Genomic DNA, 13661 nt, shown 5'->3' on the forward strand with positions numbered 1-13661 from the left:
TATACGCTTATTGCAATTTTTTTTTTTTTTTTTTACAAAAATACATGGAAGTATACGTATCGGCCTAAACTGATGAATGAATTTGTTTTTCATATATTTTTGGGGGAATATTTATTATAGCAAAAAAGTAAAAAATATCATGTTTTTTCCATTAGCGTTTTTAGCGTTTTTACCTTAGTGTGTTTTTTTTCCTTAGCGCGTTTTTTCATAGCACATTTTTGATTAGCGTGTTTTTTTTGGGGGTTTTTCCCCCATTAGCGTGCTTTTTCCTCAGCCTGTTTTTCCCTTAGCACGTTTTTCCCATAAGCGTGTTTTTAACACGTTTTTCCCCTTCGTGTGTTCTTCCTCAGCATGTGTTTTGTTTTTCATTAGCACTTTTTTTTTTTTTCCTTTGCGTGTTTTGCTTCGCGCAGTTTTGCCTTTTTTTTTTACCTTGGCGTGTTTTCTTCCTTAGCGTGTTTTTTTTCCCCTTCGTGTGTTTTTCCTCAGCATGTTTTTTTTTTCATTTGCGTGTTTTTAGCATATTTTTTTTCCTTAGCGTGTTTTTTTTCCTTAGGCAATTGCAACCACAGGCGGAATCCCAAAACGCTCTGCAAAACTGACAACTCGCAACCATGCTTGTTCACGTGCCATTCAATTTCTGTGGCACCTAAACGTGGGTTGCGGTTGTGCTGCAATTGTCGCACGATAAACTGCACTGCAATCGTGGCAAACTGCATCTCGCTAGGCTTGAGGTTAGAAATGGAGAAGGAGCTTTTATCGTGCGACAATCGCGGCAGAATCGCAGCCGCATTTTTGGTGTTATTTTAATATAGGAATAATTATTAGGGATTTTCAGCGAGGAGGTCGGGTGAAGTTTCTCTTCATAGCAAATTTAGCGAGTGAGCAAAACCAGAGAGTTTCCGGATTCCCTCCGCTTATCCCCATTCCTCAGATCTTCCATGTGCTTTTATTTATCTCTAAGTCTGCTTTATAGAAGAAGCTCAGCAATGAATATACAGGATGGGATAATGGGAAGTTTATTTACACTGCGCTGACATTTTAATGACTACAACTGCTTAGACTGATAGATGTGTGGAGGTCTGGCCAATGTCTGGGTCTGACAGGAGTCATGTGACTTGTCACATGGGAGGAGTAAACCTGGGAGATTGTTTATCAGTTATGCCCGGTACACACAATGAGATGATCGGACGAATGATCGTCAGTTTTTTTTTGCATGCTAATCTCAGATCAAACCTGAAGAGTTTACTAAAGTCACGAAAATTCTCGTACTACAGAATAAAAATTCAGAAGTGATGTCAGAACAACAGCTGTCAGAATGCCAGACCAACAACAAATTTCAAGCCGGGTTCAGCGGCTCCTACCGCCGCTCTCCATCCTGACAGAGGGGGTGGAGGAGGAGGACATGGAGAGTGACACCTTGGAGGGGGGACACAGAGCATGAAGGAGGACAGCAGCGGCAGGAAGGGTGACAGCAGCGGCAGGAAGGGTGACAGCAGCGGCAGGAAGGGTGACAGCAGCGGCAGGAAGGGTGACAGCAGCGGCAGGAAGGGTGACAGCAGCGGCAGGAAGGGTGACAGCAGCGGCAGGAAGGGTGACAGCAGCGGCAGGAAGGGTGACAGCAGCGGCAGGAAGGGTGACAGCAGCGGCAGGAAGGGTGACAGCAGCGGCAGGAAGGGTGACAGCAGCGGCAGGAAGGGTGACAGCAGCGGCAGGAAGGGTGACAGCAGCGGCAGGAAGGGTGACAGCAGCGGCAGGAAGGGTGACAGCAGCGGCAGGAAGGGTGACAGCAGCGGCAGGAAGGGTGACAGCAGCGGCAGGAAGGGTGACAGCAGCGGCAGGAAGGGTGACAGCAGCGGCAGGAAGGGTGACAGCAGCGGCAGGAAGGGTGACAGCAGCGGCAGGAAGGGTGACAGCAGCGGCAGGAAGGGTGACAGCAGCGGCAGGAAGGGTGACAGCAGCGGCAGGAAGGGTGACAGCAGCGGCAGGAAGGGTGACAGCAGCGGCAGGAAGGGTGACAGCAGCGGCAGGAAGGGTGACAGCAGCGGCAGGAAGGGTGACAGCAGCGGCAGGAAGGGTGACAGCAGCGGCAGGAAGGGTGACAGCAGCGGCAGGAAGGGTGACAGCAGCGGCAGGAAGGGTGACAGCAGCGGCAGGAAGGGTGACAGCAGCGGCAGGAAGGGTGACAGCAGCGGCAGGAAGGGTGACAGCAGCGGCAGGAAGGGTGACAGCAGCGGCAGGAAGGGTGACAGCAGCGGCAGGAAGGGGGACAGCAGCGGCAGGAAGGGGGACAGCAGCGGCAGGAAGGGGGACAGCAGCGGCAGGAAGGGGGACAGCAGCGGCAGGAAGGGGGACAGCAGCGGCAGGAAGGGTGACAGCAGCGGCAGGAAGGGTGACAGCAGCGGCAGGAAGGGGGACAGCAGCGGCAGGAAGGGGGACAGCAGCGGCAGGAAGGGGGACAGCAGCGGCAGGAAGGGGGACAGCAGCGGCAGGAGGGGGACAGCAGCGGCACGGAGGGGGACAGCAGCGGCACGGAGGGGGACAGCAGCGGCACGGAGGGGGACAGCAGCGGCACGGAGGGGGACAGCAGCGGCACGGAGGGGGACAGCAGCGGCACGGAGGGGGACAGCAGCGGCACGGAGGGGGACAGCAGCGGCACGGAGGGGGACAGCAGCGGCACGGAGGGGGACAGCAGCGGCACGGAGGGGGACAGCAGCGGCACGGAGGGGGACAGCAGCGGCACGGAGGGGGACAGCAGCGGCACGGAGGGGGACAGCAGCGGCACGGAGGGGGAGAGCAGCGGCACGGAGGGGGAGAGCAGCGGCACGGAGGGGGAGAGCAGCGGCACGGAGGGGGAGAGCAGCGGCACGAAGGAGGAGAGCAGCGGCACGGAGGGGGACAACAGCGGGACAGTGGGGGACAACAGCGGCACGGAATGGGACAGCAGAGGCACGGAGGGGAGAGCAGCAGCACGGAGGGGGAGAGCAGAACCGAGGAGGATAGCAGCGGCACGGAGGGGGGACATGGAGGGGGAGCGCAGAGCCAAGGAGGATAGCAGCGGTACAGAAGGGGGGACACAGAGCATGGTGGGGGAGAGCAGAATCCAGGAGGATAGCAGTGGCATTGAGGGGGGACACGGAGCGTGGAGGGGGAGAGCAGAACGGATGGGGGGGAACTGGAGGATACAGGGAAAGTCAGGTATCGGGTGAAGTATCGGAACATTTTTTCGGAGTACAAGTACTCGGGGGGAAATGCTTAGTATCGGTCCCGATACTAGTATCGGTACAACCCTAATTAAAAGAGATGTTTACATTCCTTGTAATGGGAATAAAAGTGATCAAAATTATTTTTATTTTTTTTAAAGTGTCAAACAAATTTTTTTTTATTAAAATTAACAAAAACATTTTTTTTAATGTGCCCTTGTCTCCGGTAGCTCGCACGCATAAGCGAACACATACGCAAGTCCCGCCCACATATGAAAACAGTGTTCAAACCACACATGTGATGTGTCGGCGCGAACGTTAGAGCGAGATAAATAATTCCAGTCCTAGATCTCCTCTGTATCTCAAAACATGTAAACAGTAAAAAAAAAAAAAATTAAAAAGTGTCGCCTATGGGGATTTTTAAGTACCGAACTTTGGCGCCATTCCAGGAGCGTGTGCAATTTTGAAGCGTGACATGTTGGGTATCAATTTACTCGGCATAACTTCTTTCAAATGATGATTTTTACATGTAGGAGAGAAATGTCAGAATTGGCCTGGTTGGCAAGTGGTTAATAAACACAGCAGATGATGTAGGTAGATCCAGGTACCACAGTGCAATTTTTCTATTATTTCAATAGATTATGTATAGTGGAATTTTGAGGCACCCACCTCAACATGTAGAGTTAAAAAATATATAAATAATTAAATATAGTAAGTTGTAACTATAGTATTATGGAATATAATAGTATAGTAATATAGGGCCATATTCTCAGTAGAGTTACGATGGAGTATCTTAGGAAACTCCGTCATATCTCTCTTTTTTGACCCGCGTATCTATGCGAGTGATTCCTAGAATCATTTTCGCATAGATACGCTGAAGATCCGACATGTGTAAGTCACTTACACTGTCGGATCTTAAATGTTATTCCCCGCCGGCCGCTAGGTGGCGTTTACGTTCAGGTCTCATTTGTTTATGCAAATTAGCCTAATACGCTGATTCCCGAACGAAATCGCGTCGCGTAACCGTCGCTTACGTCGTTTGCGTAAGGTTACCCCTGCTATATGTGGGGTAACCTTACGCCAGTCCCACGTATGCCATGTTAAGTATGGCGTCGGGTCCGCGTCGTCTTTTCCCGTCCGGTACGTTGTTTTCCTAAGTCGGTCTTGAATACGACTTTACGTCAATGACGCACACGTCGGCGTCATTGACGTTTTCCGCCGAGAACTGGAGCAAGCGCACTGGGCTATTTTTAGCCCGGCGCATGCGCAGTTCGATCGGAACGGGGGCGCGCTTAATTTAAACATAAGCCGCCCCCCTTTGAAATACGCGGGGATACGCCGGGCCTTTTACACTACGCCGCCGCAAACTACGGAGCAAGTGCTTGAGGAATACGGCACTTGCTCCAGTAAGTTGCGGCGGCTTAGTGTAAATAGCTTACGCGAGGCCGCCGCAGAATATTGGAGAATCTGGCCCATAGAGTTTAGTAATAATAATAATAATAATAATAATAATAATAATAATAATAATGATAATATATTAGTAGTAGTAGTAGTAATAATAAGAAGAAGAACTCATATTAATAGTAATAATGCTGGTAATTATTATCATTAATAATAGTAATTATTAATAATAATGGTAATATAGAGTATAGTAATTATAGTATTATAAAAATAAATAATTAAAAATATTAAAGAATTAAAGAATAGGAATAATCATTTATTAATGCCCTTAAAAACATACTCAGGTCGAAACATTAAAAAAAAAAAAAAAGGTGAAAAGTTTGGGACTTTGAATGAGGCAAGGACCAGGGGTAGTCTCATGCCTCCATCCCTATAATAAATGACAATAGGAGGGTGGACGCCTTATGCCTCCACAACTCCCGGCAAAGATTACCCTTAGGGGAGTCTCCAGCTCTCAAATGCTGCACTCTCACATGGTTACTGTGAGTACCCCTACAATTAGGGTGTTTTTTCCCCCATCTTCGATCCTTTTTTCGAAAATATATATTTTTTTTTGATCCCTTTCTCATGGTAGTGACCTAGAAACCCATATGTTTTATTTCAGACAATGACATTGCTCCTCCTGACGAGTGAATATAAACACTTCATGAAACGCGTAGAGCCTTTGTACATGCAATGTTTACACCGACTGTGCCATCAACATGATTCATTTATACAGTTTTATATGATCACGAGTTTTAGTGAATTTTTGCAACAGGAAGTTCTCAGTTTGTGTAGGCTCGATCCCTTTCCACTGTCATGTATTATCATGTTCCTTTTTTGTATATAGATGAATTTTACCGTGACATTATTTATTGAATTGTATGAACTTGTATGGTATGCAATAAATGTACCTGTCTTGACCCTTCACTGATAACTGCTTGCTTCATTTAAAGAGGAGGTCCACCTAAAAATGGAACTTCCTCTTAACCCACTCCTCACCCCCTTACATGCCACATTTGGCATGTAATTTTTTTGAGGGGGGAGTGGGGGCTACAGGAGAAGGGGACTTCCTGTCCCACTTCCTCCTTCCGCCGAGGGGCTGGAAAGGCGATTAGCTTAACCGCCTTGTCACAGCCCCTCCCTGTAGGCGAGTGCCTGTTCAATCGGACGGCGCCGCGCCGCTGGTGCATGCGCACTGCCGCTCACGCATGCGCAGTGGGTGCCCGGCCGTGAAGCCGAAAATGCCCACACTAAAAGATGCCGGCCGGCGACACAATGAAGATGCGAGGAGGGGCGAGGAGCGGAGCCCCGGCCGGCGCTTCACTAGAGCCGTGGAGCAGGTAAGTGTCTGTTTATTAAAAGCCAGCAGCTACACTTTTTGTAGCTGCTGACTTTTAATAAACTTAAAAAAAAGGTGGAAAACCCCTTTAAAGTCCCGCTCCCGCTCCCCCTCCTATTGTCAGGTCGAAACATTGTTCAATCGACAATACGATCAGTCCCACTTCTAACAATCCCTGATTATCACCTATCAGCCATATCGGTCACATGATCAGTTGTGTGGTATCCTTACGGTGCCAATACCTTATTCCATCCCGTGTGGTTCTTCTGTATATGATGACAGCATGGGGATGACTCAACGCCTTTCTTGGGAATATTCCGCTTCTTCAGGAGTTTTTTTAGGCTGATGCTACAAGACATGAAAAAATATCCCATAAGAGATCAGTAACTAAGTTTCACCTATTCTCATAAATCATCATAAAAACACACACACACAAAAAAAATATATATCTATTACATTCTATTAAGTTGCAAAGCGCAGCGCAAACTGTTGGCACTATATAAATCTGTATACCGTATATACTCGAGTATAAGCCGACCCGTATATAAGCCGAGGTACCTAATTTTACCACAAAAAAATGGGAAAACGTATTGACTCGAGTATAAGCCTAGGGTGTCCATCTGCATGCCTCGCTGTGTCCATCTGCATGCCTCATTGTGCCCATGTGCATGCCTCACTGTGCCCATGTGCATGCCCCACTGTGCCCATGACTAGACTGACGTTTAACATGGGAGTATATAGAAGGGGTGCCTGGTTTGAAAAAAAATAAATAAAAAAAATCGGTGCTCCCCGGCCATAGGTCCTCCAGACAGCAAACTTTACACACCTGTAGAGGAGAACTGGGGCTACATGCGTACCAGGTTTTGGGTCCAGTGGATCTACGGCTGGCCAATACCTGGCCCTCAAAGTTACCAGAGAAATTATAGTTTAACATGGGAGTCTATGGAGGGGGTGCCCGACTTTGAAAAATCGGTGCTCCCCGGCCGTAGGTCCCCCAGACAAAAAACGTTGCACACTTGTAGAACAAGAGTGGGGCTATATGTGTGCCAAGGGGGGTCCAGGGGACCTACGACCGGCCAGTACCGGGTCCCCAAAATCCGGGAGATCAGGCACAAAAAGGTGACTCGAGTATAAGCCGAGGGGGGCATTTTCAGCACAAAAAAAAAAAAAATGTGCTGAAAAACTCGGCTTATACGGTAATAATAATAATAATAATGATAATATTTGAAATAGAGCTATACCAGGGTATCATCACTGTAACAGTCTGCCTGAAATACATCAGCGAGGAAAATACCATGTTATGGCCACTAGGTGGAAGTGGCAATCATAGGAAATAAACCCAACGGGAATAATTTGTACATGACTGTGCAAATGCTAACACAATCGCATAGTAAATTGATTTTAGGTGCCGGTTTACATGGCAGCGATGTCCGACATCAGATGTGATTCGCACTGCATTGCAAATCACATGCGACGTAAATTCAGCCATACAGATTGCATGGCTGAATTTGCATCGTATTCGGACCAAACTCGCACAGGACTCTTTTTTTGGTTCCTTAGCAGAATCGGATCGCATGGGTGTTCACACCCATGGGATCCGATTCCTGTCCGAATTTGTAGTTTGCACTGCGATATGCAAACCGATTTGGGGGTGTCATTAACCACTTGACCACCAGGCACGTAAACCCACTTAATAACCAGACCAATTTTCAGCTTTCGGTGCTCTCACAATTTGAATGACAATTACTTAGTCATACAACATTGTACCCAAATTAAATTTTCGTCCTTTTTTTCCCACACAAATAGAGCTTTCTTTTGGTGGTATTTAATCACCGTTGGGTTTTTTATTTTTTGCGCTATAAGAGAAAAAAAGACTAAAAATTCTGTAAAAAAAAAAATGAATTTTCTTTGTTTCTGTTATAAAATTTAGCAAATTTAGTATTTTTTCTTCATTCTTTTGCATAATGTGAAAGATGAAGTTACGCCGAGTAAATAGATACCCAACATGTCACCCTTCAAAATTGCACACGCTCGTGGAATGGCGCCAAACTTCGCTACTTAAAAATCCCTATAGGCGACGTTGTAGAGTAGTGTGGGGTATTGCAGAGTATTGCACAGGGTATTGTGTATTGCACAGTATAGGCAGGGATAGCTGAGCAGGGATGGATGGCTGGATCTGTGACTGCAGTTGTCACAGATCCAGCCCACAGCAGCTGCTGCTGCTTCCGCTCTCTCCCCTCTCCTCTCACACTGTACCGTTCGGTACAGAGAGGGGAGGGAGGAACTGGCGTCATCACATGACGGCGGTTTGTTTACAAGTGATCGCTCCGTCATTGGACGGAGCGATCACGTGGTAAACCGCCGCTAACAGCCGCGATTTACCGTGATGCGCCGGGTCCGGAGGACATTCCCGTGTGCGCGCCCCATGGGGCGCACGATTCTGGGAGGACAGAGTTAAGCAACCGCCTTGTAGAGGTCTTTCGTCTATAGGGCGGTGGTTAAGCGGTTAACATTTAATTGACACTCCCAGCAGTTCGCATATGGCAGTGTGAACTCTGGACATGCGATGTGGGAACCTACAGTGGATTCGCAGGTTACCGCATCCCTGCAGTGTGAACCAGCACTTAGACCCCTTTCACACTGGAGGCGTTTTTCAGGCGCTTTAGTGCTAAAAATAGCGCCTGAAAAATGCCTCATCTGCAATTCCAGTGTGAAAGCCTGAGGGCTTTCACACTGGGGCGCCACGCTGGCAGGACGGCAAAAAAAGTCTGGCAAGCAGCTCCTTTGAGGCGCTTTAGGAGCGGTGTATTCACCACTACTAAAGCGCCCCTGCCCATTTAAATCAATGGGAAGCGCCACCGAAACGCCTACAAAGCGATCTGGCAGCGGCGCTTTGCACGCATTTTTAACCCTTTATTCAGCTGCTTGCAGGGGTTAAACGCGCCCTGCTAGCGCCCCAAAAACTACGGTAAAGAGGCACTAAAACTGGCGGCGCTTTACCGCAGACACCCGGGCGCTGGCAGTGTGAAAGGGCTCTTAGAGTCGACCCCTTTGAGATGTCAGTGTAGGTGCCGGTTCCCACTGCTGCGATGTCAGTCATCACATGCGATTTGCACGGCCCTGCACATCACATGCGATGTCTCTGCGATGTGAATTCAGATTGTATGGCTGAATTTGCATCGCATTCGGACCAAACACGTGCAGGATCCTTTTTTTTTTCATCCACGCTAGAATCGGATCGCATAGGTATTCACACCCATGTGATCCGATTCCTGTCCGAATTGACAGTTCGCACTGCAATATGCTATCTGATTTAGAGCAGGGTTTGACAAATTTGCTTGGAATCTAGGAGCCAGCTAAAAAAAGTTAGGAGCCAGAAAACGCGCCCCGTCCCGACGAGCTTGCGCGCAGAAGCGAACACATACGTGAGTAGCGCCCGCATATGTAAACAGTGTTCAAACCACACATGTGAGGTATCGCCGCGATTGGTAGAGCGAGAGCAATAATTCTAGCCCTAGATTTTGCCCACCTTCCAAGCCAGGTCGCCAGGACACTATTCCTAGTCGCCATGGCGACCGGGATTTGTCGAGCCCTGATTTAGGGTGTCGTTAAGTTTGTATTGACACTCTCAGCAGTTCGCATAGGAACTGCCGGCGGGAGACATGCAATGCGGGAACCCGTATTAGATGAAAGAAAAAAAAATGTAGAGGGGATCAGTGGCATCGCTAGGGGGTGGCTATAGCCCCAAATCTGGGGCCCGCAGGGGTCCTTGCCTAACCAGAGGGTCGTGGCCTCTATGCAGCCAGGCAGCGAGTGCGGCGAGCTCTGCATGAGAGAGCCCGGCAGGCGGATGAGAGAAGCAAAACGGGCGGACGACCAGAGATGGCATCACCTCTCTTTACCTGCCCTGCATCACCGCTCTTCCGCCCTCACAGCCGGGCCTCTTCAATGTCTGAGGAGCGGCCGTGATGATTGAGGCACTTACACCAGGCATTGCCCGCAAAAAAAATTGCTTACCAACCGCATCCCCCCCCGGGCCTGCAAAAAGTTTGGTGACCGCTGCTATGGGCCTTAGCTCCAGATATTTTGCAGAACTAGCAACACCCCTGGAGGTGATCAAATACCACCAAAAGAAAACCATTTGTGGAATAAAAAAAAAGACAAAAATGTTATTTGGGTACAGCGTCGCACAATTGTCAGTTAAAGTAACGCAGTGCCGTATAGCAAAAAAGGGTCTGGTCAAGGGGGGGGGGTAAATATTCTGGAGCTGTAGTTCACACGGGAACGCACCTAGGGCATTTTTAATGCTTAAAAGCTCCTCTGCTGAACACGCAGGTGATGTTTTTTTAGCTGCCTCTAAAATAAATACCCCCCCCCCCCCCCCATATGTGTTTGCCTATCTCCCAGTTAAGATTTCCCCTCATTTTCTGGCCAATGTCTTCTAGAAGCACCGCTCTGTAGAACATTTGGAGCCGGTGACTTGTCGTTAAGGTTCCCCTATCGAGATGGTTCCTGTAAGGATTGCGCAGGAGACGGAAATCTCCGAACCTCGGCCGGCATCCAGGCTCATTCTTTAACATCCCAGTGGATTGGAGGATGTTAAAAAAAGAGCCAGGAGAACGTGAGGCCGACTGGCCACTTTCCTCAAATTCCACGTCGCCCTGGATGCCTGCCGAGGTTCGGAGATTTCCGTCGGCAAGGATTGCGCCTGCGCAGTCCTTACAGGAACCATCTCGATAGCCGGAACCATATCGTCAGATCACCGGTACTATTTATATCCATTATCAGTGATTGGTAACCCTTGCCGTGTTTATCTTGCAGGTCAGAAGCTCAAAGTCTCCAAAAATAAGTGACCGCGCCGCGGTGCAGAGCGTCACCCTCAACTGCCTGCCGGGTGAGTACAGACAGGAAGACATGCAGTAAACGTTCAGATTATTTATCGGTTTATTAACCCCCCCCCCCCAGTTCAACTTCCTGCCGCAATCCAAATCTTCTCTTACATCTGAGTTTTTCTATTCGGGGGGGGGTCATCCAAAAATCTCAGAGCTTCTGACAATGTACGGCCAAGGGCACTGATCCAGTGTGCGCTCATACGTGATATGAGCAAGCCCTTAACCACTTAACACCCGGACCATATTGCTGGTCAAAGACCAGAGCACTTTTTGCGATTCGGCACTGCGTCGCTTTAACTGACAATTGCGCGGTCGTGCGATGTGGCTCCCAAACAAAATTGGCGTCCTTTTTTCCCCACAAATAGAGCTTTCTTTTGGTGGTATTTGATCACCTCTGCGGTTTTTAGTTTTTGCGCTATAAACAAAAAAATAGAGCGACAATTTTGAAAAAAAAATTATATTTTTTACTTTTTGCTATAATAAATATCCCCCAAAAATAACAATTTTTTTCCTCAGTTTAGGCCGATACGTATTCTTCTACATATTTTTCATTAAAAAAAAATAAAAAAATCGCAAAAAAGCGTTTATTGATTGGGTTGCGCAAAAGTTATAGCGTTTACAAAATAGGGGGTATTTTTATTAATATTTTTTTTTTACTACTAATGGCGGCGATCAGCGATTTATTTTCAGTACTGCGACATTATGGCGGACACTTCGGACACTTCTGACACATTTTTGGGACCATTGGCATTTTATACTTATAATGCTGCCGTTGGCATTTGCCCTTTATAGTGCCGTTGTACGTCACCACGCTTTGCTAGAGCATTTTATTTTCACGATTGTGCGTATGCAAGGCCGGCTTAACAATAATCGGGTTGAAAAAAACTATGTTTTTTTCTAGACCATTAAAAATGGTCGCATGTACGCGGCATGACAAGTTTTCCTGACGCCAAGAGAAAAAAGGTGACGGGGGAGGGACCTCTAGCTGATTGACAGCCTCGGCTCTGTTCCTGTGTGCTGTATGAAGAGGGGGTGTGTCCCTTCCCTCCAATCAGCTCTCAGAGCTCTCTTCACTAATGTAACTTGAGCTCTCCGCCCCCTACTTTTCATAGCTGAGAGATCCTGAGTACATCTAGGGGACAGACAGCTGTAGATAAACGGGTGCAACTTATGTAGGAGGATTTGGTTCATCTCTGTGTATCACCTGAGTATAGTCACTCCACTGGGTACATAGAAGGGTTAACATCCACTTTAACTACTTGCAGACCTGCCCCAGTCGTTTTACGGCGGCAGGTCGGCTCCCCTGCGCGAGAGCCCGTAGCTCTACGTCGGCTCTCTCGCAGGCCACCAGGGGGCACGCGTGCGCCCCCCGCTCGCTCTCGACTCCCGTGTGCGTGCCCGGTGGGCGCGATCGCCGCCGGGCACACGCGATCGCTCGTTACAGAGCGGGGTCAGGGGAGAAATGCTGATCCTCTGTTCATACAATGTATGATCAGCGATCTGTCATTTCCCCTAGTGAGGCCACCCCCCCTACAGATAGAACACACCCAGGGAACATACTTAACCCCTTCCCCGCCCCCTAGTGTTAACCCCTTCCCTGCCAGTGGCATTTTTATAGTAATCCAATGCATTTTTATAGCACTATATTATTCCAATGACACCAACGAGTGGGCTTATTTTACCCACTGACACTAATGATAGTGGGCTGGATTCAAGAAGCAATTGCGCCTGTGTAACCATAAGTTACACAGCGCAATTGCTTACTTGCCCCGGCGTAACGAATGCTCCTGATTCAGGAACCTCGTTACGCCGACTGCAGCCTAAGATATGCGCGGCATAAGGCTCTTATGCCCGCATATCTTAGGCTGCATTCTTGCGATGGCCGCTAGGTGGCGTTCCCGTTGTGCTCAGTGTATAGTATGCAAATTGCATACTAACGCCGATTCACAGCGTTGGGCGAGCCCTGCGTACGCAATTTACGTCGTTTCCGTACGGCGGTTTTCGCGTAAGGCTGCCCCTGCTATTAGCAGGGGCAGCCAATGTTACGTATACCCGTCGTTCCCGCGTGGCGAAATTTGAAATTTACGTCGTTTGCGTAAGTGAATCGTGAATGGCGCTGGACGCCATTCACGTTCACTTTGAAGCAAATGACGTCCTTGCGGCGTCATTTGCCGCAATGCACGTCGGGAAAGTTTCCCGACGGAGCATGCGCTCTACGATCGGCGCGGGAACGCGCCCAATTTAAGTGATTCCCGCCCCCCTACGGGATCATTTAAATTGCGCGCGCTTACGCCGGGCATTTTGCCGGCGCGCCCGCGCAATTTATGGAGCTACTGCTCCGTGAATCAAGGGCAGCGCAGTAATTTTGCGGGGGCGCAGGGCAAAAACGTTGCCCTGCGCCTCTGTAAAAAATGCGCAATTCTACCTGAATCCAGCCCAGTGCTTATAGTATCCCAATGACACCAATGATGAGATTTTTTTTTTAACCTTCACTAACATCACTAAAGGGGCTTTTTTTTTCTTCCACGTTGATAAAAACAATGGAATTTATTGTTCTTCAACTGACACCAATGATGGGGCTTATTTTATCCCAGTGACACCAATGATGGGGCTTATTTTATCCCAGTGACACCAATGATGGGGCTTATTTTATCCCAGTGACACCAATGATGGGGCTTATTTCATCCCAGTGACACCAATGATGGGGCTTATTTCATCCCAGTGACATCAATGATGGGGCTTATTTCATCCCAGTGACATCAATGATGGGGCTTATTTCATCCC

At 48.5% G+C, this 13661-nt stretch overlaps 1 protein-coding gene across 1 annotated transcript in view; it reads left to right on the forward strand.

Moving 5' to 3' along the window:
- MTMR11 (myotubularin related protein 11) overlaps nucleotides 1-13661 on the forward strand; it is a 141525-nt gene that overhangs the window by 34794 nt on the left and 93070 nt on the right. Inside the window, exon 2 of the mRNA XM_040333753.1 lies at nucleotides 10807-10879. Coding sequence (XP_040189687.1) covers nucleotides 10807-10879 — 73 coding nt within the window. The remainder of the gene's footprint in view (nucleotides 1-10806; nucleotides 10880-13661) is intronic.

This window comes from Rana temporaria, chromosome 13 (genome assembly GCF_905171775.1).
Source record: "Rana temporaria chromosome 13, aRanTem1.1, whole genome shotgun sequence".
NCBI lineage: Eukaryota > Metazoa > Chordata > Amphibia > Anura > Ranidae > Rana > Rana temporaria.